We start from the raw sequence: 21331 nt of genomic DNA, 5'->3' as shown, positions 1-21331 counted from the left end.
TGCTCCCAGGGGATCAGAAGGAGGCTGAGCCCTTTAGATGTGTGTGGATGTTGGAGGTGATGCCCTTGTACTGATTTATGCACTGATAGCTTGAAAACTTGTTACTGGGCGAGGCTGCTTCTGAAGTATTTATTTCTTGATGCAGTCAGATGAAGATAACGTTGAATTTGCTGCTTGGAGCAGTTAGCTCAAAGCCCTCAGAATCCAGAAGATTGACCCATGGCCTTTCCTCATATTGCTTCAGTTTATCCATGAACCTCTCTTGCTCGTGTAAGTTCTACATAAGGATGTGACTCTCCCCATCTGAAAAGATTTCAGTGCTGTATGAACTCTCCTTGTGCTGGCAGGAAAAAAACAATTGAGCTTTGAGCTTGAACTGAGAGGCAGATAAGATCACCAGAAGATTTCCACAGCAAATGCAGAATATATTCTTCTCTAATGGATTTTTAGTGCTGTCTGGCAAGTAGTTGAATTGCTTGGGTAAGAAGGAAGAGAGGAATGGATTCCTACTCTTTTCTTTTTCCTCCCTTTTCTTCCCTCCCAGATTTTGTGAGGGTAGGAAGTAAATGGTGGTTTCTCTGTGTGACCTGGGATGCTTGTCAGAGATAGGAGAAGCTAATTAAAATGTTGCTGTATGTACATGGTGTTGATGAGGCAGAAAGAACTGATTGCTTCCCTGGTTCAAGGAACTTGTCTGTGTCTTGGCTTCTCTCTCTTCACTGTGAAATGTGCTGCAGTAAGTACATCACACTTTGGGGTAGGAATGAAGCTGCTGGGTAAATCTTGCCTCTGTTTCTCTCTGGTGTGAAGAAGAAAAATGAATACGTTCTTGCTCTACTGCAGTTACTAGGGCAGTGTTGCTCCAGCTGGGCCATGGTGAGGATGCTGTTCCCTCCTGTTGCATTGTGGTCAATGCTGCATTGCTCTGTATTGCCTGACCAGTGTAGGAGAGGTTAGCACTGACATGTGGAAGGGTTCCACAGCCTCTCTATTTCAGTGCATAGCCGCACAAGGTGGCAGAAGCAGAGCAGTGTCCTCTTCTTTACATCCTTTTGTTTAAAAGTACTAAGAACATCTTGGTAAGCCAAGGGAATGATGGAGAGAGATAATAACCCAGCCTTTGGTATGTTCTTTAGAAACACTCAGATGGTGAAGAGGTGGTCCAAGCCATGCAGCCTGCATCATTGAAAAACACTGAACAACAGCAAAAGGGGGGGGGGGGAATGATGATCATCAGGGAAATTGCTATAATGGTAAGATAATTAGAACGCAGAATGATTAACATCAGTGTTCTGCATTGGCAAGGACTATGCAAGTTGACATAATAGGGCCTATTCCATATCAAATGTGTGGTTTTTCAGCGTTCAGTTTAACACTTTCGTGCGACTTCAGTGGAGTTCACAGCTGACACAGACATGCTGTTCTCTGGTGCTGCTGTTTGGTACTTCTGCTCTCCTGTGACTGGGCGTTTGAAGGGCCATCTTGTTTCCCTCATGTGCTGATTACTGAAGGACAAAAGCCACTCTCACTGTGGAGTCCTTCCAGATGTGAACTATTAAGACGTTCTCTTTCTGTTGTGCCTGATGGAAAATAGATTTTCCTAAAAAACACAATTGAATAAGTCCTCAGTCTTCCCGAAAATGTGTCATCTTCTCAAAGAGAAAATATAAGCGTTTGAAAGACCTGATACTGACACTCTTTTAAAAAGGACTATGATGAACATCTGAAGCAGAAGGCGGCCCCAGTTGTGTGCCAGCTTTAATGCTTGGAGTCTCCCAGGCAGCCCTCCTGTGTGGACCTTTAGGAAGTTCCTGTGGTCTGTCTGGACTAAACCAATGGAAGGAGCTAGATTTAGGACCACATTTAATCACTGTTATTGTAGTTTGAGTTTAGAGGAAAACTTGAAATGGGGAAGGATTATTTCAGTGGAGCTCTGTGGTCTGCATCTGTGCCAGCTCTTGCAGACTGGTGTACACTTGTTCTGGACGAGTAGCAACCCCATTTTCTCACAGACCAAGTCATTTTGACAGTGCCTTCATTTTTCACTGGCTGCTTCTCACTTGACCTATGTATTTTTCCAGGATCAGCAGCAGCTTTCTGCTCACTGTGCTTACTGGATTTCATCTGCTGGCTGTGCTGGGGCATCCTCTGCCTGCCACATCCTTCCTTACGGCCAGCAGAACCCGGCGGTGCTCTGTGGCTGAAACCTCCCTGACCTCAGTAGTTCTTTCTTTCCCTCTCACTCTTTTTCTGAGTAAATAACAAAAGTTTTCTCCTCAAAGAATGAGAGAATACACTGCCAATTCCCCCTTTTGCCCTGGGTGTTCTCTTCCCTGCAAGAAAGGGACATTGGAAAAGAATTGCGGTCGTGTGGCTGTGCAGTGAATAAGTAAAAAGTGTTTTGCATGGTTTCTATATTGTGGATTATTTTCTCTCCTTCTGACCCCACCTCGGATGGAACAGATGAAGTGAATTTCTTTGGGTTGGGCAATCAGCAGATTCAGCTGAGGGCTGTTAGGATGCAGTGGTGTGGCATACAAAGCAGTCGTGTTGGGATCGAGGGGCTGGGACTGATGGGGAACCGGGCTGGTAACAGAAGACAAAAATATGGGAGAATAACATTAATTAGGGATCAGATTCAGTAACTGTAAAATGATGAGGAGTTTATGATCAAAGTCTTACTTCAAGCATTTTAATGACACAGTCATTTAATCCATTTAAAGCAGATAGATAAGGAGTTAAGTGAAATGTACAGCAGTCGTCTTTTGGAGCTGCTTGTGAACCTGTTACAGACTACACGTTGCTGCAGAAAGCACAGGGTGGATGTAATAAATGAGTAATATATAATGGACTACCAATCTGTACATGCTGATTTACGTGTGAGGTTGATAAAACTTAATATGGAGTGGTTTGTCTTAAAAATGTTTGTGGTTCCTCAGCTTACTTTTTAATACATATGTTACTAGCAAGGTATAGATGAGGATGGGGGCAGAACTATTAAATAACTGTTCTATGCCAGGAGACTGAGTTCCCAGTGGGTGGATCTACTCTAGGAACAGCAGCAGTATGGGATCTTGTAGTGACAAAATTCAAATGGGCTTTGGCACTTCAACCTCTGTGTCATCTACTATAGGAATTGCACATCTAGAAAAACTCACAGGGTCAGGAGAGCACAGGAGCTGTTCCTCATCTTTCCTTCCTGTGGTTGGACTTGAGCTGCCTTCCACCCCTCGCTGTGTGACACTCCATGGTGAGTTAACTTCCTTCCTGCCTTTCCTTGCCTGACACTGGAACTGTCTGGAGAGTTGGATAGTACTGTGTGCTCGTGGAGCCTGGCTCTCTTTCAGCTCTATCTTTTAGCCATCCGATGACTGTGAGTTACATGATGCTGATGACTGCTGCAGCTCTGTGTGTCCATCTGGAGATTGTACCTTCCTCTGTTTCTCAAGTAGGCACTCTCCTCTTTAGTAATATTTTCTTAATAAACATGCTCCTGAGTTTACGATGTTCCTAACAGATCCCCACGTACTCCTTTGGCAAAGGAGTGCTTTTCTTTCATTAAGCACTTAAGCTCTGTGCAAGTGCTTTTCCTGACTGTGGAGATGCAAGCAGAGGGGGCTCTTTCTCTACTCACAGCTCAAGGCTCGTGGAGCTGCTGGAAGCAAAGGAGCTGCTGCACTGTTCAGGGCAGTGCTACAGCACTGCTGTGCGTGATGCAGACAGTGGCAGAGTTGGTATCAAGCTGGTAAGGAACAGGGAGAATTTCCAAGGGCTCCAGGCCATCTTGTTTTCTACTTGCACAGAGAGATGCTGTCCTGCAGTGGTATTGATTCGCTTTAAAGTAGGGAAGTGATAAATGGATATTTCAAGTGGTTTTGGTAGATGTGACTGCAATGGATGGAGCTGTTTAAATGGAGCCTGGAATATCTTCCTTTACCTCACACTGTTTCTCTTGTTCACCTTAGGAGGGGTTCTGCTGATGTCTTGCAGCAGAGCAGTCCCATGGAGAGGCTCTCAGTCCTCTTCACTTGTGCTTTGAACTGAAATAACCTCCATCCTTTTCCTCTGCTTTCTCTCCCTCCTGCTTGCTTTCTGCTGCAGTTCTTGGGGTGTCTGTCACAGCTCTTGAAGGGCTGTGCATCTCTGGGAGAGATCTGCTTGGGCTGTATTTTGCAGATCCCCTGCAGCAGCCAGACCAACAATTAGTTTTTAAGCAGCCTTGGTCCACTGTTGGCATTTTTTTTCTCCTAGGTACTGTTTTTTCCCAAGAGTTCAGGGACTCAGCAGTGGAGATCTTGCTTATAGGGAGTAATGTTCAAAACACTGGATTTAAAAATCAAGGTTCACAAGTTCAGTGTGGGTGTGCTTGTTACCAATGCAGAGTAAGTAGGTATGTTCTGCGGTAGTACACAAGTTGGGGCTTTTTTCACAGAGAGGCAACCAAGTTATGGTCTCCTGTAAGTTATTTTTAATGTCAGTTGGAATTACTGGCACTGGTTAGGAAGCAGCTGGGGGTGGAGTAGAGATTAGTGGACTGGGTTTATCTATTACAAAAGATCTCTTTGTAGCTGGCTGCCAAAGTTGGCTTTCTCAGTGCGTCAACTCATGCTGTTCTGAGTGCTTCTTGAGGGCAGAAGCATTATTTATCCATTTAATCTCTGCTTGATGGACATGAAGAGCCATGATCATATTATTGTTATATTGACACGTGCATGCAACAGAAATAATCTGAGACTACAGGAGTAAATTAAGTTTGTTCAAGCTGTCTGCTTGCCAGTTCTGCTCGCACTCTGGAATCCTTCAGGTGCCTCACTGTCTCCGAAGATGCACAGTGCAACAAAACTAGATGATGGATGGTGCCTTCAGAGAACAGCTGTGGAAGATAGATAGGTGACTGGCAGCAGGATGTGGGATGGAAGTGTGAGAAATAGTATATTAGAGCTCTGTCAGCAGAAGAGGAGCGTGTGTACATATTCCTTGTAAAATAAACATTCAATGCATGTGGTTGAGAGAGATATACATGGTTAAAAGATGTACATGGAGATGCTTGTGTTTAATTCTTGAGCCTTTACTCAAGATCTCAGCCCATCTATGCTTCTCTCTTCTCTACCTTTCAAAGAAAGTACAAGTGCTTAAGCTAACTTTGCTCCATGTTTCAGAACAGTACTTGTGTGAATTTGGACACATGGATAGTCCTTGACAGGCCAAGTCACAGGCAGCTGTCGGGCAAGAAGTAGAACTTAATTGTAGCAAAATTGAGTCCCTTTTTGCTAAGAGCAGCAAGACAGACCATGAAGCTGCCTGCTGGGAGGGCAGAAGTGTGCATTTCCTGTAACTAAGGGACAATTGAAGACTGTGTCAAGAGGAAATAGATGTGCTGATTTAAGGCTGAGTAAGGTGGCATGTGACAAACCTGTTTCCACTTCCAGATCATTTTGCACTCTAATGACCAAGTTACCCTTTTCTGAAACTACTATTTCAGTAAGCTGGATTACACCTTTATGGATCAGCATGCATCTGTTCAAGTTGTCTTTTTCATAGTCCTAATAACACTTCCTTTAGGGGGAAAAAGCACAATTTCAGTGGCTGAATCTTAAGTGTCATTCTTCTTTTCCATCACCTGAGAACCTGAGCAGCTCTGCTATGCTGAAATATTAAAATGAACATAGATTTGAAGTATTTTTATATTTAGAGGCACTGATTCTAATATAATTTCTCTACAAATTAAAACTCTCCTTGAAAAAAGATTAAACTGTCAGTGATAACATCTAGGTTCTTGTTATGTCTAAGAGGAGTAAAAGCTGAAGCTACAGAATTGTCTGGAGGCTTAGAAAGTAAGAGGGGGAATTAATAATGTGAGAGAATGGATGAAAGCAGTGGATGTGTTTTTTTTAAACTGGAGAAAGTGGAGTGAGTTGAATTAAGAGGTTTATGGCCAAAAAGTACTCATTCTGATTTGCTATATAATTCAAAAAATACTTGCAGAAACTTATCTAGTAACTTGTGGTTGTTCAACAGTATTTTCAATAAGGTATCAAATACTGGTTCAAATATACTAAGCAACAGACAATGTATTGGTTTACCTGATTAGCCTCCTCTATTAAAAATTACATTATTTTCCCTTCACTGATTTCAATATGAGCTGTTGAGTTCTTGCTTTGCCTTTTGTTTGCTAGATTAAAGAACCATCTTGTATTAGATATTCAATAGAGACCTGATCAAATTCTCCAGCCTTCTCTGTAGTAAGTAGTTTGATTTCCATTCATTTCTCATGGCAAGGCATTTTTCAGATCATGTCTCATTCGTGGGAATATTGTCACAACTTTTCTTAATTTTCAACAAACCTCTTATGCATGTACACCTCTCCTGTACACATGGTCATTCTAGTGGGCTCACCAGTGCTGTACTCATAGGCAATGTTGTGTCTCTGGTCCTATTCAGTTTTCCACATAGCTACCTAAAGATTCTTGCTAGCCCCACAGCATTCAGTTGGATGTAGCCATGGGTTATTGAGCCAGGCCAAGAACCCCTCCTACAGCACTGCCTTCCAGAAAGTGCCCCCTGCGTTGTGCACCTGAGGCTGTATCCTGTGCTTTGGGATGTCTCACGATGCATTGAAAGCTGTGCTGGGGACAGTCAGGTTTCTAAGCTGTGTTTGTGGTTTTGTTGTTTCCTGTGATTCTGCCTCTGTGTTATCTACTTATTTTGCCAAGAATTTATTTTCTCATATATCCTGGAGAACGTGCGCTGCATACTACTGGAGAAAAGCAATTCTTATTGGAAATAACTTGGAAATGTCATTGTTAGTTCATCAGCTCACAGTCCATTTGGAAACTGCTGTAGTCGTGTTTTGCCTTGTACTGGTTTTAAAAGAAAATGTGATTTTGATACTGAGACAAATATTTTATAGAATTTCCATTCTGTTATGTCAACACAGTTATCTTAATTACTTAGACTTGAAATCTCTTCAAGTGTATTTGACAAGACCTGTTTTCCATGAAATTGTGTTACCTGCTTCTTCTGATCTTTTAATGGAGTTATGTATCAGTCCTGTCTTAGGAGTTAAGGGGATTCAGTTTGTTGCATTCTGGAAGCTTCACAAAAAGTGAATGAGGCAGCAGATAAACTTGATCTCTGAGGCAAGCTGTTTAATGGCATCTTTCAGTCTTCACTCTATACATCAGCCAGTGCTGTCTCATTCTGACTGTAGTAAGTGTGAAATGCATGGATCAATACTGCCGATGGGTGATCAGTAATTTGCAAACATCAGTAAGACAATTCATCTGATTCCAAGTTCTGGGGTGGAGAACAAAGTAGTGAAGAAGTGATTGAGTGGACTGAAATAATGGAAATGGATATTTCCTCTCAAGTGGAATGTAAACGTTGTTGAGCTCTGTTAAGCAAGGAGATGGCAGAGATTTGTGCTCCTCTCACAGCGATTAGAGAAGACAATACTTTTTCTTCAGAAATCACTAACATCAAATATGCTTTTCCTTTCTCTCCATCTTTTGTTGTTGTTGGCTGTTGACCTGCTGGAGGGTAGAAATGTATAAATCCACGCAGTTTGTATTCTTTGACTCTTCTTGAGACCACTTATTAATGGCTTGGGTAGATAAATTCTGAGGTGCTCATTGACTGTTCAGTATCTATTTTGGGAAGGAGCTCCTTGGTTTCTGTTGATAAATCCCATACACATCAAAGGTTATCTGGGGGTATGTACAACTTAATGGAACGGAAATAACTGGTTGTGCCAGAGCATGTTGTGGTGGCTGTCGTGTGGGGCTGAGCTGTGCTCTCTGTCTTGGTGACTTCTTACCCAAAGGCTGTAGGACTGGTTTCCCAGTGGGAAGCACCAGAAAGCCATCATTTCCTCAAGTCACAATTTCCTTTCATTAAAATGTTATGATTCGTATTGATGGTGGGGAATGTGATGATAGAATCCAAGCCTGAATTCTGTAGGGCAGGAAGTACTGTTTTGAATGAGGTTTTTGTAGGGTCTTAACAGTTTATATGTTGACCTAGCAGTCATAACTCTGAGAAGACTTGGCAGTATAACTTGAAATCATTACCCCTCCATGCCTCAGTGCAAAATAGGCTTGCTATTTGTCTGTCCATTAGCGTGGTGAAGTAAAACTGGTGGAATAAAACCAAATGAGGGACAGTACAGATGTACTTCAGACCCTTAAGTCATGCACTGATGTCTGGATGGTTTTGTGTTACCCAGTTTATTCCAAGATGAACTTAAATTTTGTTTTGGCTCAACTGTATAACAGTCTGAGTTTGAATAAGGAAGATGTGTTGGAGATGGATTGATGCAAGCCAGGTTTAGCAAGTTGACAGTCATTTTGTTAATGGACCAGTGATTCCAGTGTTACATTCCTAAACCTTTTCCCATATCTTTGGTTCAAACTGCATTTAAGAAGAAATGGATGAGTAGCAGTTGAAGCCTTGCTTGAAGCTGGGAATCTTTTTCCCCCAGTGGAAGTCAAGGCTGTGTATCGAAGCATATGGTTGTACTGATGTATGGCCCCCATGTGGACAGTTGCACACTGCATGTGCAATGCTCGGCATGTAATGCCAGGGGATATAGATAATAGTACTTGCAGAGGTGTAGCATAAATCAAAACACCTTCCCTTGTGTCAGGAAAGGTTCTTTCTCTGTTGTGGGAGCAGAAGGTTGCAAACTGGTTTCACTCTCCAGCATTGCTCTAAGCTGGGTCCCCTGTGCTGTCTGCACCATGTGGGCACTGCCTCTCCTCTCTGCTCCTCCTCACCCTCTGCATTGAAATTCCTTCCTGCAATGAAGCCTAGTTTGAAATTCCCCTCCTAGGCCCATTAATTTATTCACCTTTGGGGACTTTCCATGCCTCATCAGTACAGTGGGTAAAACAAAAACAAGTTACCAGCTCTTCCTTTCTCAGGCCATATGTAACTAGTGTGGAGTATTGATTTAGTTTTGATGTGATGTAGTCTATAAATATGCATGAGGATTTAGGGTTATTTAACTGTGCTTTTTAATTCTCCTTGCATTGCTGACTCTTCCAGTCGAGGCTTTCTTTGTATGCACAGCAAGCTGCTCTGCAACCGCACTGTTCTTGCTGGTTAGGACCTCTCTAATGTTTGTTAATCCCAATCCTGTAGAAACTTCTAATGTTGAAGGAACAGAAGGGACACAAAGCGGTTCTCTTTTACGTGAGGACCACGATCCTCCTGGCTGGGTAGGGGCCACAAGGCAGTTGCCACCATAGGGTTAGGAGGAAGGAGATGGAGACTTGTCCCATGCCCCTGGAGAAAAGAGCTCTGCTCATCAGTGTTCCTACAGCTTACTTAAAGGAGGTAACCTGACCAGATGGTGAGAGGGGAAGGGTAAGCTAACATTTGTCCTGAGGAGCTGGAAGTGAATGTACCCTCTAGGTCGATACCTGGGTTTTTCAGAAACTCCGGTCTCTTACTAGAGAGAGAGCAAAGCAAACAAATGAGGGTTCTGCATATTCAACACATTTAACTGCAACGGTAGTGACTCTTTCTGGTGAATAATGTTGGTAGTGGCATGGATAATTAAGAGGTGTACTTACATGTGTATACATTTTTGAGACGGTGGAAGCTCCCTACTTGCTCTCTCACTTCTCCCTCTTCAGAATCCTGTATTACTGGAGAGAGGTTCTTGTGATATCTGGTCAGATGTTATGTTGGTACAGGGAAAGGTCAGCTCTCCCCATGCAGAAGCTGTGTCAAGACAAACAGAAGAGACTGTGGCTATAAGGGGTAGGGGGAGGAGAAGAAAAGAAATTGAAGTGCCAATTTTTCTGTAGCTTTTCTTCCCCTTGATGTGTTGCAGGGACACATTATTTGTTTTCCTCATTTTTATCTTCTACTTGGCCAAAGCAGAAGGAGGCTGGGAGGCAATAGCATCTCACAGTGAGAGGCTGCAGCAGAGCTTGTTTAACCTGGAGCACGTTTGCAGTAAAACCCACTCAGGCACTGACCGGCTGCTCAGAGACTGTCAGAAATGAATCCTCCAACCCGCTTGTGTCTGTCAGAGCTGCTATATGATGTGAAAGGGAACTTGGCTCGCTCTTCAAGCAGAGCAGCTCCCAGCTCGAGGCAGGGAGGCTGCTAATGAAAGTGCTAGCTGTCCTGTGCCCTTCACCAAAAGGTGCTGAAGCTGCCTCGTATGCTGTCAGGTCTGAGAATGCATGCAAGGACATACGATAGTACTTGTATATACACTAAATTACCAGGATCAAATGGTGCTGGAGTGCTTGAGGCCTTTGGGAAGTTGTGGTAGTGTTGTTAATACCATCACTTCAGCCAGCCTGATGGGCAGACAAGCAATGTGAGTGGCAGCTCTTCCTGTCACTTACTGCTTAGTCTTCTGTATGCTTAGCTGAACTTTGTGTCGCACATCACATCATGAACGTGATTGCTTCTTACATTGCAATTTTTTCATTTTCTCTTTACGTAAGATAGCATCTTAAAAATACTCTTAGAGGTTTTGGTTTTTCATAAATAGGTATATTAACTAGAAAATATTGCAGTTTTTTCTTTCCTTTCAGAAGACCTCAAGTCTTCATAGAGGAGCCTCTGCTACCGTACTTCACTCTGACTCTCTCCCTCCTGTTTGAGGAGCACGGACCCCAGGCTAGCACAGGGATTTGTGATGCTTTTCTCCTCTGCAATTTCCCCTTGCAATCCCATCTCCATTCATTCCAAAATAGGACTTTGCAGAGAAATGCAAAATTACTGAGACATCAAATTGCAATCTATAGAACATCGATGGGAGGGAAAGCTTTGGCTGGATATCTGGAATGGAGTCAATGCTACAGAAAACCCTGAATTCCAATACCTATCTTCCTGGTCTGTTTGTACAGTATCTGTATGTGCACATTGCATGCACAACAAGAAAACAGAGTAAAACAGTAACTTCTTTTAAACTGCATGCTTCTCTGGGAAAAACTGGGTTTTGGTCTAGCATTTCCTAGCAGGATTCTTAACCAGAGGTGACTTCATTTGTATGGGAAAGCTGACAAAATGTGGTGTTTTTTTTAAGTCAGATCTATGAGAACCAGCATTTCTCACTGTAAAGTTAATTCTTATCTCTGGAAAAAGAAATTTTAAAATGGAAGCTATAATCTCTTTGGGACTGTTTTCTAAATCAGTGTTGGTTCTTTTTCCTTTGCCTTTATCAGAGGTTTTGAACCATCACAGATCTCTGCACACTACCAGACTGTAACTAACAGCAGTTTCTTATGAACTTTGTTCTCTGGAAAGACAGATCTTTGGCTTGAAAATGCACAGTAGAAATCCTGAAGTTCAGAGCTCTGGGTGGTAACAAACTGTCCTTCAGCAGACTGTGATTTTCTTCAATTTCAGTAAAAGGAAGAGTTGCAATGCTGCAATTGAAAGGGACAGTGAATGCTTGAATGTATTTCTTTTCTTCTTGATTATCCCAGCTCTTGTGTCATTCCTTGTCTTGCTGTCCCACCTCTTAACCTTCCCATTGCATTTGTTTGTGTCCCAGACCTCATCTGAATGCCCTTACTTGATGCAAATTGTAGGCTTGCATCTTCCAGGGGGTATTGCATGTGGAAGTGGGTATAGAAAAACATCTCCTTAAAACTGTACCTGAAAGGCTTTAGCAGTATGGGTGAGACTATTTATTTTACTGTTTGTGTTGCAGCAGTGCCTGAGATGTTGCATGATGTAGCAAAAGATAGGTCTGGTGTTACAGCAGTGTGATTAGGGTGATTAGAGCTTTTTGTCTACAACATATCTTAACTCCAACTTCCTCTCTGTCTCATTGCTAATTTTCTGTAGATGCTGCAGTAAAAGAGGGCCGTAGGGAAGAATATCAATGAGTACATGTGTGGCAGATCAGATGTGGAAGGAAAATAATATGGTAGAGAAGGATCTCTGGGGAAGGAGCAGCTCCACCAGGTGTTGGAGGTGGTGGTATTGATGGAGTGGGGAAGAGGTTGGAAAAAGCAGTATAATTATCCATGGCATGTGAGAGTAGGGATCTGAAAGCCGATGTGCTGGTGGGAACTACAGCAGTTATTGGGGATAGAGAGACCTAACAGACTGTCACAGATCATCGTTACCTCTGCTGTTCTGGAAATGGCTAACATGGGTGCTCCGGAGGCCACAGCAGAAGGGCTGCCTGACCCCACAGTGTGCAGACCAGAGGTCACGTAGTTGGGGCAGAGGAAAGATCTCTGTGTCTGGGGGAAGAAGGAGCAGGAGTGGAGCTGCACAGGCTGCCCATGTTATTTCATGCTGCCTGAGTGTCAGGGGTGCTGCTGATATATACACAAAGATGATAGGAAAGAAGGTGTAGGGTACCAGCATGTGATCTGGTGGGAACTGGTGAGTCCTGCCCCAACATCCAGCACCTTCTGCTTGTTTTCAGCTGCTTGATTTCAAGTGCGTGCATTCTGGCAGAGGAACGAGGAGCAGGTGGTGGTGGCTGCTTATTTGTAAGCTTGCTCTGTCTCATCTTTGCAATCCACTTCTGTTAACACAGCTCCTGTTCCATGCTCTGTAGAGGTCCCTTGCTGTATTTACCTTCTGTGGCAGAGGGATGTGGGGCTGGGCTGTGTGCTGTGCCTCGTGCCGGGCACACAGGGACCTCCTTGGGATGTGGTTTGCTTTGGGTTTTGCTCTAATCGCTTGAAGAAGCCTGAGCAAAGAAACTGGAAGAGCAAAGCCAAGAAACAATTTCCATTAAAATGGCATTTCCCGAGAAAGGATTAAGCTTTCTAAGACTGCCTTGTGCCGTGTGGAGCACTGCCTCCTGTATTTGTTCAAGGGAGCTGAGCACCAAAATGAATCTTATTTCTAAAATTTCTTTCTAAAAAGAGGCTGGTAAAGTAAAGGTAGGCCAGGTGAAGGTGCTCACCTGTGTAGCCAGGCTGACTCTCCTTAATGCTCTGCTGCAACAGGAGCTGTGAGTGCTGGGGGATTTGCATGTGTCTGTCAGGTGAGAAATCCCAATTCTGCCTTCCTGCTGTTTTTTTTTTTCTGGCTTTAGTTTTTATTCTCCATGTTAGTAGGATTTCTGAGGGGTATTGATGCAGGACTAATGACAAATGATTCCGGATATAAATGACCGATGCTCATCAGCTACAAGATAAATACGTTGAACAAAGACTTGTAATGATTTGTGACTTCTCTACTTTGATAATTCAGTAACAGTATTTATTGCCTGTTTGCAGAGCCCGTGTGTATGTGTGTAGCTGTTTACTCACAAATACCACGTGTTTTCCGAAGAGCAATACTGCTATAAAGAGACCTGAAGCCTTGGGGAAGGCTTCCATGCCTGTGTCCCATTATCTGCCTTGGCGAGGCAGCAGATAGAAGCAGGTGCCTTCCTACTTGGCTGCTTTTCCTGCACTCCCCTCCCACCACCCCTCCAATTCCTTATTTACACATTGTGTCTGTATTTAAGAAACTTTCTCATCTATCTCCTGCAGATAGATACAGTCATTATTAGGGATGTTCTTCCAAGGTAACTATTGACCCATCATTCCTTTAAAGCTGATACAATCTACTGATCTCCTTAAATTGTTTCTATTTAAGTTCTGTGGTATAGAATAATGCCTCCAAGTACACCACTGTTGAAGACTTTTCCTTTAAGGAGATGGCGTGGAAAGAAATGCCTGAGCTGAGAAAGCAGCATTGCTGGTATTTGGGTGGCACTTGTTCTGTGTGAGAGTTGTGCAAAGGAAGAAATGGTCCTTCCCTGGAAGAGCTTCCAACCGGCAGCCTTTTCTCAGCAGGGGCAAGCACAATCTGTTGCATTGCAAGCGCGCAGCGATTAAACTCAGCTGTCCATATGCTGCAACAGAATTTATTGTGCTGCTCAGAAAGCCCCATCTTTTAAGGTTGATAGACATCGGAGCTACGAAAAAATAAGGCACTTAGCTGCACATCAGCCTCATCTACGGGTTTTTGCTTGCTAGTGCAGTAAACAGGAGGAGCCTTTGAGAGTGGGAGGGCAGTTGATAATCCTTGATAGTGCTTTTGCTGTCAGTGACAGTCATTGCCTCCTTGGGATGTATGAACTTCTTTAATCTCATTAGTGATGTTAGATGAACGTACTCTCAGCGATGGAGGCTATTCCCCTGGCTAGCAGTTCCTCCTTCTGATGAGGAATATCTGCAGTAGATGAATAGATGCTAAATGAAATTGTTAAGCACTGAATGTTTCATCAAATGAAAAGTAGTCAATGTGGTTTTAAGTACTTCATTCTTACCTGTGGGCCTGTGAAAGTGAAAGCTTTTATAGCTCCTTGAGAAAGACATCCCTGAATTGGGACTGTGCAGTCACGAGGAGAGATGCCAGATGAAGCTCAGCCCTTTTCAAGGTGCTGTCACTGGCAGCTCTCATTGTTCTTCTGAACAACTGCTCTTCTAAGGGAAAAGTTTCTGTTTTTCAGAGATTAAAGCAATCCTGTCTTCATTCATTGTTTTGTCACTTGACTGACTCTTCCCTAATGGGAAGATTACCAGGGAAGTTTTTGTGCTGTAATTCTAGCAGGTACACCAACGTACTGACTGTTTGCTGATAATATAAGTTTAAAAAAATGACACACAGCATCCGCACAGTTATCTCTTCAAGGTATTGTTTTTTTCTGAAGGGAGAAGGAAGCAGGAGGAAGAGCAGTAGCATCTGACTTGGCTTTGTGGGTCTGTTCTAGATGGCAAATTGGCCCTGCTGCAAACCCTTTTTTCCCATAGTTTTTGTCAGAAAGTTTATTGGAAGCCTTGATCTCATGGAATTTTCGTTCCATGGCCCAGGGTGTGCCTGGAGGATGCTGCATTAAGGCAGTGCTTGTGTGGTGCATCTGCTGTGTCTCTCACATGATGATGTCTGTGTGATCAGAGGTGGTGGGGTGGCACTTCTCAGTGCTGGAAGTGGGCGTTTTTCTTGTGTGTGTCCTAGGGGCATGTCTGGGGCCAAAACAACATGATTTCACAAAACGTAGGACATTAACATGTGGAGTCAACAAATCTTCTTTGTGAAATGTCCAGTGCTCTTCTGAGAGCACGGAAATGCTTTTGCTGCCTTAAGCACCAAATCAGCTAGTTAGCATCTTACTTTCCAGGAATGAATAATTCACTGTACTGCCAAGTGTCAACCAGGCTTGGTTGCAATCAATCAAGATATTTATTGCTTCCTTCTAAATGGAAACTCTGTGTACATTTTTCTGACAAATCTAAATTACTGGCTCAATGTTATTCCTTGAAAGAAGAATCAATGAATGCCAGAAGTTCTCTCTAGATGAAGTTATTTCCTCTTCAACATCTCTACAATTGACAAATTTTTAACTATTGGGAAAAAGAGGGGTGAAGGGTGATCTATGCTGGGAAACTAGCAATAGTTATTTTTGCTCTCTGGGAACTGGCCACAATGTGTGATGAGCAGAACAACCCACTGAGGTACGTCTGAGTGAGCCAGGGAAAGGGCAGTGCTTTCCTGTTATATCCCATCAAGGAGTTTGCCTACAGGTCATATTTTGGTTCCATCCCTAAAATGTCTCATGCTTCTATATGCAGCCACCTCGATTGTAAGTGAATTTGGATGATTCTGACGTTCAGGCCAAGTTTCCACACTTGGAGCATGCATTTCCCACCTCTTGGAAAAGCTCAGCATGTACTACAGTGTATTGAGATGCTTTTTTACCTCGCTCCTTGCCTGTGCTGGTTTAGCATGGTGGTAGCAGCTGGAGCTGCTCTCAGGCAGTTGCTGTGGGATTTCCAGCTCCTGTTCAAAGAGCCTTGTGCTTGGCAGAGTCCCTTCTCATGACGCCTTTTCAAATGCCACTGTTTGTTCTGCCTCTTAGATTAGAAACAGTATTCTAAGCAGACAAATGTTTTAGTTCTTCTCTCCCAGTGCCTGCAACACCATTTTCCAGACTTCCATTGCAGAGCTGAAGGGACGAAATTCCGATCAGTGAGACTAATGTATTATGGAGGGGAAGGCATTTGGTGCAGAAAACCAGCTATCTACATTTTTCCAGAGCTAAAAGGATTCCGGGAGGAGGAGGATGTTTGCTTTCTTCAGTCTCGGGTTTCTTACCAGTGTTAGGGTTTCATTTCCTTCAAATGCTAGTGTGATTGTAATGCTCTTTGCTGCCTGCTCTGCTGAGCAGTTTCCAGCTGTGACACAGGTTTGCTCTGGGAGGAGTCACTCCCAACCTTCAGAAGTTTGGAAGAACACTCTAAACATTAGAAGTTGTAATGCCACTTCTGTTGTCTGGCATTATGTACGTGTGCATCCAATCCCTTCCATCTGAAGCTCTACTGTACACCATTTCCATGGAAGGCTTTCTGCATTTGTTTGAAACTGTCATGTCAGTAATTCTTGCAGAGACTTGAGGAGCACTGTGTGTGGGGCAGCTGTGTAAGGCAGCAGGATGGTCTTGAGGCTGAGGGTCATCTCTGAGTTCGTGTTCTCCTTTCATTGCTGCCGTGGTGATGCCAAGGGGCCTTGAACAGGAGACTGCTCCTGTACCCCTCCTCCCCTCGTGTATTGCATCTTCATGCTCTGTTGTTGGGCTTTCAATGGTAATCTCTCCTGGGGTTTGCACAGCACCTAGCTCGCTGGGATCCCTGTCTCACTTGGTTTCTTTAGGCATTACTGTAATATAAACCAGCAGCACTAATATTTTAGCTGTAGGGAGAAATGTGCTAGTTTGATCTGTGCTGTGTGGAATAAAGAGAAAGCTACTGCCCCTAGCCCAGAAGTGTGAGTAGCATAGCAAATGTATTAGTGATCTCCCAGAAATGTTAAATGAGATGCATTGTACCATAGCCCTCAAATACAGCCTTCATATCACAGAGGGTTTTTTAAGAGATTTGCCTGTCTCAGTGTAGCTTCAGACGGACACGCTCAGAAGGGCTGGAGAGCCTTGAAAATGAGGGTGAGCTTTAGAGCTGAGTTTTCTGAGCATGATTTTCCAAGAGTGCATGTTTTAAAAGGAGAGGATAAATAGACTGAAGAAGCTCAGAAAGACGAAGCACTGCAGCTTCTTGGCAGCACTTTGTAGAAAGGCCAGAGAGATATCTTAAGAGTAAATAACCAGCAAAACAAATAGGCTGGTGCTGCACATGTTAAAGCAGTCTCAGCATGGAAGGGAACAGCAGTCTGAGTTTGTAGGGCTTTCCTTCCCTCTTGCATCCTGCTGCTCTGTCTTTTTGTTACGTGTGAGTTTCTGCAGTGCTGGTGCAGTGTGAGATCACAGGTGCTCCTGCTCGAGCCAAGGAGAGATCTCTGCCTGATGCTGTGCTGGTGCAGCCTCACACTGCAGCTCTGAGTGTCATTTTGCCAACCGGTGTAAACAGCACCGCAAACTTTGGGTTCAAATCTGTTCTCTTAAAAGGCCGACAAGGGTAAGGAGTGCCCTGACCCTGCTGGCCTGCTGTGAGAGGGGAGAGCCCTGAAAGGCAAATAGCACCAGGGGTTAGGCTGCCTGCAGTGGGAACTGCTTTGTAAATGCCAGTGTGTTGCTGCGGAGAGTAGGTCTGATAGACCTTGTGTTCCCTCTGTTAAATATCTTGGGGCTGCTATGGGAGGTCCCACTCCTTCAGTTCCCATCTAAATATCTTCAGGCTGAAGCTGTCAGTGGGATGATGTTCTTTCTTGGTCCTGCTGACCCATGTGTCTGTTCCTCTCCATGGAAATGAGGTCACAAAGCCCCATTGCTGTGGGCCTGCAGGTCCAGCGCTGCCCCCCCCGATGTCCCTGAGCACCACAGGGCCTGAGGTGATGTGAGAAGTGTCACCACCAGGTATGTGACAGGGCATGAAGAGCACTGCTCTGATGGTGGGAACACTCAGCTGGAAGCAGTGCCCTGACTCTCTGTTCCTTGCTCTCCCAGTTCTATGGGAAGCCCAAAGTTCCCGAGTCCTCTTCTGTTAGTCCTTCAACACCCACTCTTTGCATGGGAGCTTGGCTGTGCTGCCCTTCTGGTACATGGATGGAGTGTTTTAAATGGTTGCAAGGGATGTTTGTTAGCGAAGCAATATGGGGTTTGCCACCAGCAGCATTCAGGGGGAAGTTGTTCAGTCTCTGCTTTGGTTTGCCCCCCAAAAAACACAAATGTTTCTAGCACGTTATTTGTGAAAACTGAATGATGGAATTGGGATAATACCTGCCTCATGCTGCTCCTGATGGTTAATTAATGTTTACAAAATCACTTCAGGTCCTGAGATTTAATTGAAGGAAATATATTACCATATAAAATGCCTTTTTATACAGGCAGAGCAATAGGATTTCAGAGTGCTGGGGAAGCCAAGATTAACATACGCTTTACTACTTTTATGGTTGTGAGGCTTCCCATAGTTTTTGTGAAAATTCCCTCTGAAATCACAAACATAAAATCAGTGTTTTCCTCTCGCTTTGAAGAAATATTAATCTGCTATCTTAGAACTTGACTGTTTAAGCTGCCATAAATACAACTAACCTCCTAGAAAAGAAGTGTAAAATGAAATATCTTTTGACTTGCTTGGGGTGAACTGATACAACTTGCTAATGACTCCACCACTGCAGTCATATGGATGTTGCTGGCTCGTACTGGTAATAAATTAGGCTGGCACTGGGTGTCCTGCTGTAGTTTAAGTATGCATTTGCATGTTCATTATAATCTCCTTCTATCAAGAGATTTAAAATACAGCTATAAAACTTCATTTCTGGAGTTTAAATTTAACAGTGGAGGTGTCAGCCAAGGAGTAAGCTCTGCAGAAGGTTGTGGGTTTTTTCTTCTTCCCAGAGTAGTGAGCGGAAGAGAGGCAATCCTGGTTCAGCTGGTCTGGGCTGTTGGAACAACACATTATTACTGCATAAGTGACACGCTTTATGCTGTCATCTTTTTCGTCTTCATGCAAAGAGCAGTACAGTTGGGTGCTCTTGGAGTTGGGATCTGTTACTCAGTTTACTTCTGTTGTTTCTGGCACACAGGGTGACTATGACCCCAGCAAAACCAAAGTGCTTCACTTCAGCATGAACCCAGCAAGCCTGGCCAAGCAGCAGCGCAAGGAGGAGCAGCAGCAGCTGCAGGAGGAGTGTGAGAGGCTGAGGGAGCTGGTGAGGGTGCTCGAAGCCGGCGGCTCAGTCCATGGGAATCTGGAAGGAGTTGGGAGCTTTCAGTCACCGCAGGAAGTTGCAGGTAGGCTGTTGGCTTCTAGGCATGAAGATCTTCTTATTCATCTTTATTGCCAGAGGAACTGACTGCCAAGGCAGATGGAGACGTTGCAGACTGTGTGCTTGCTGGGGTGGTTGTGAGGAAAATGAAGAGAAGTGGGGCTGCTGCAGGAGATGTGTGGTAGCAGTCCAATGGCAGGTTGGTACAGAGGGGAGGTGGTAACGATGAACAGTAATAATCCATATCATTTGCTGGTGAGAAATGAAATGCCAGTATAGCAGCTTTCCCACGCTGGTGCTGCCAATAGAGTAAAAGGCAATATTTCCTTCCTTTCGGGGCTGCTCTAGCCCTTGAGGTAGTACAAACAGCAGGAAATAACTTTCATAGCTGCAGGGGAGCAACTGGTGAAATCTTTTCAGACCTGGCTTAAAACAAATTAATATTGTTTATCAGTGTATGTGTGCCCCATTAATCACCGTTACATTCGATACTCCATGAAAATAGAATACATCTTTCACTGAGCTAAATACATTTCACAGAATCTGTGGCTCTCCTCCAACACAGTCTTTCTTCCCTTCACAAACGTGTGAGCCTTTTTAGTACAGTGACCCCCAAGTCAGCACCTCCAGACGTGCTCTCAGGCTCTGTAAATCAAGGTAAGGGTATCAAAAAAATGTGACCCATCACCTGCAAGACTGTGAGGTGGCTGAGCTGAGTCGAGTTGTGCTGCAGAGCCCGGGAGACCTCACTGCTGTAATGCTCTCACATGCTCTGCCCTCAAAACATTTTGTTAGAGGAGAGAAATGTGAGAGAGAGCGCTGTGAGGAGCTGACCTGATGTGCTCCAGCAGCACGTATGTGGGATGTGTCCGGAGGTCAGAGTGCTCCCTCAGATGTGGTGAAGAGGGCAGAGCTTTCCTCTTGGGCCACGTGTGTCAGAGACTTGAGAACCACAGAGAGGCAGAGCCTTGGCTTAAAAAATCCTCACAACAAAACATCTTTCACCGCTATGGCACAAAAATGCTCGGAAAGCAGCTTGCTTCTCTTCCCACTGCTGAAACAAAAGTACTTTATTCCTGTTAAGACTTTCAGTGTCTCATAGTGGAATGTGGTAGCATGTAGCCTTAGAAATACGGTGGTGAGAAGTACAGATGGGGTGGTTTTAAAATGAGGAGCTGAAGATGTGCTAGAGGTACAGTGATGGGTTGTGGCTGCTCCAACAGATGCATAAGCATTAAACACTTCCCGAACGTTTAAGGAAGGCCATCTTTGCCTGTAGGAGCTTTCCAGTCTGAGGTCCCGGTGGGATGTGAGCACTTCTCAGGGATAGTGTTTACATTACAATTTGCATTTGAAATTTCACTGGTGTTTAAATTACAGTGGATGTGGCTGCCCGGTGCCCTTGCCTGTCACTGTGCCTGGCACAGCTGATGCTGCAGAGCCCACAGCTGGCACTGCCCCTGAGCCCTGCATGGAGAGTGACGGTCAGGGGCAGGGACTGCAGAGGTGAGGTCAGCTCTGTGTCTCTGCAGCTGATGAATGAGCCTCTGGGGTATCTGCAGTAATTAGACCATTTCTTCTCAGGGAGTGTGTTGCTCACGTATGCCTTCTGTGATTTGTTATTCATAATTATTCTGCTGCCTTTCATGCAGTTGCTTTTAGCTGTTCACGAGGCGTTTCTGTGCTGGGATGTTACCAGGTTTGTCTTTAGCTCATAAGGGATTCATTTTTAAAGCTGCTTTCTCTTTTTGCCTTTGATTCTGACAGGAAAACAAACAGCTCCCTGGGTGTCAGTGTATTTCCAGCTTCTGCTATATATGGTGTTTTTTTTTTCCTGTTGCCCTGGTCCTGTGCTATGTCATTCTGACTCCAGTTCAGCTGGGGAAGAGCACTGGTTGCAGAGCTTAGCAGGGTCAGAAATACTTGGGTGACAGTCTCTTGCCATCATTTATCACAGTCACAGGAGGGCCCTCTGCATTCTCCAAGTGCCTCTAAGTGCTTATGGAAGTGTTTCATGAAGAAAAAAAATGGAAAAAAACAAGCTGTAGGTGAAGGATGGAGGAGCCCTGTGGATGATTGTTTTGGAGATCTGGTTATATAGAAGGATCTTAATTGTTTTTTTTTATGCGCTTGTGTTCATCACTGTCATTGCTATAAACAATGCTAAACCCTCCTTTCCTGTGCGGGG

The 21331-nt window shown here is 44.1% G+C and overlaps 1 protein-coding gene across 8 annotated transcripts in view; it reads left to right on the top strand.

Annotated features, from left to right (window-relative positions):
- MAD1L1 (MAD1 mitotic arrest deficient like 1) overlaps positions 1–21331 on the top strand; it is a 320017-nt gene that overhangs the window by 185621 nt on the left and 113065 nt on the right. For 7 of the 8 annotated variants that reach the window (XM_040647851.2, XM_004945136.5, XM_040647852.2 and 4 more), the window contains one exon: positions 18961–19168. In XM_040647851.2, coding sequence (XP_040503785.1) covers positions 18961–19168 — 208 coding nt within the window. Of the gene's footprint in view, positions 1–17687; positions 17792–18960; positions 19169–21331 lie in introns of those variants that run through there. The other variant, XM_040647856.1, reaches the window with a different exon arrangement.

Source organism: Gallus gallus, chromosome 14 (genome assembly GCF_016699485.2).
Source record: "Gallus gallus isolate bGalGal1 chromosome 14, bGalGal1.mat.broiler.GRCg7b, whole genome shotgun sequence".
NCBI lineage: Eukaryota > Metazoa > Chordata > Aves > Galliformes > Phasianidae > Gallus > Gallus gallus.
This window is presented reverse-complemented; position numbering and strand designations above follow the sequence as displayed.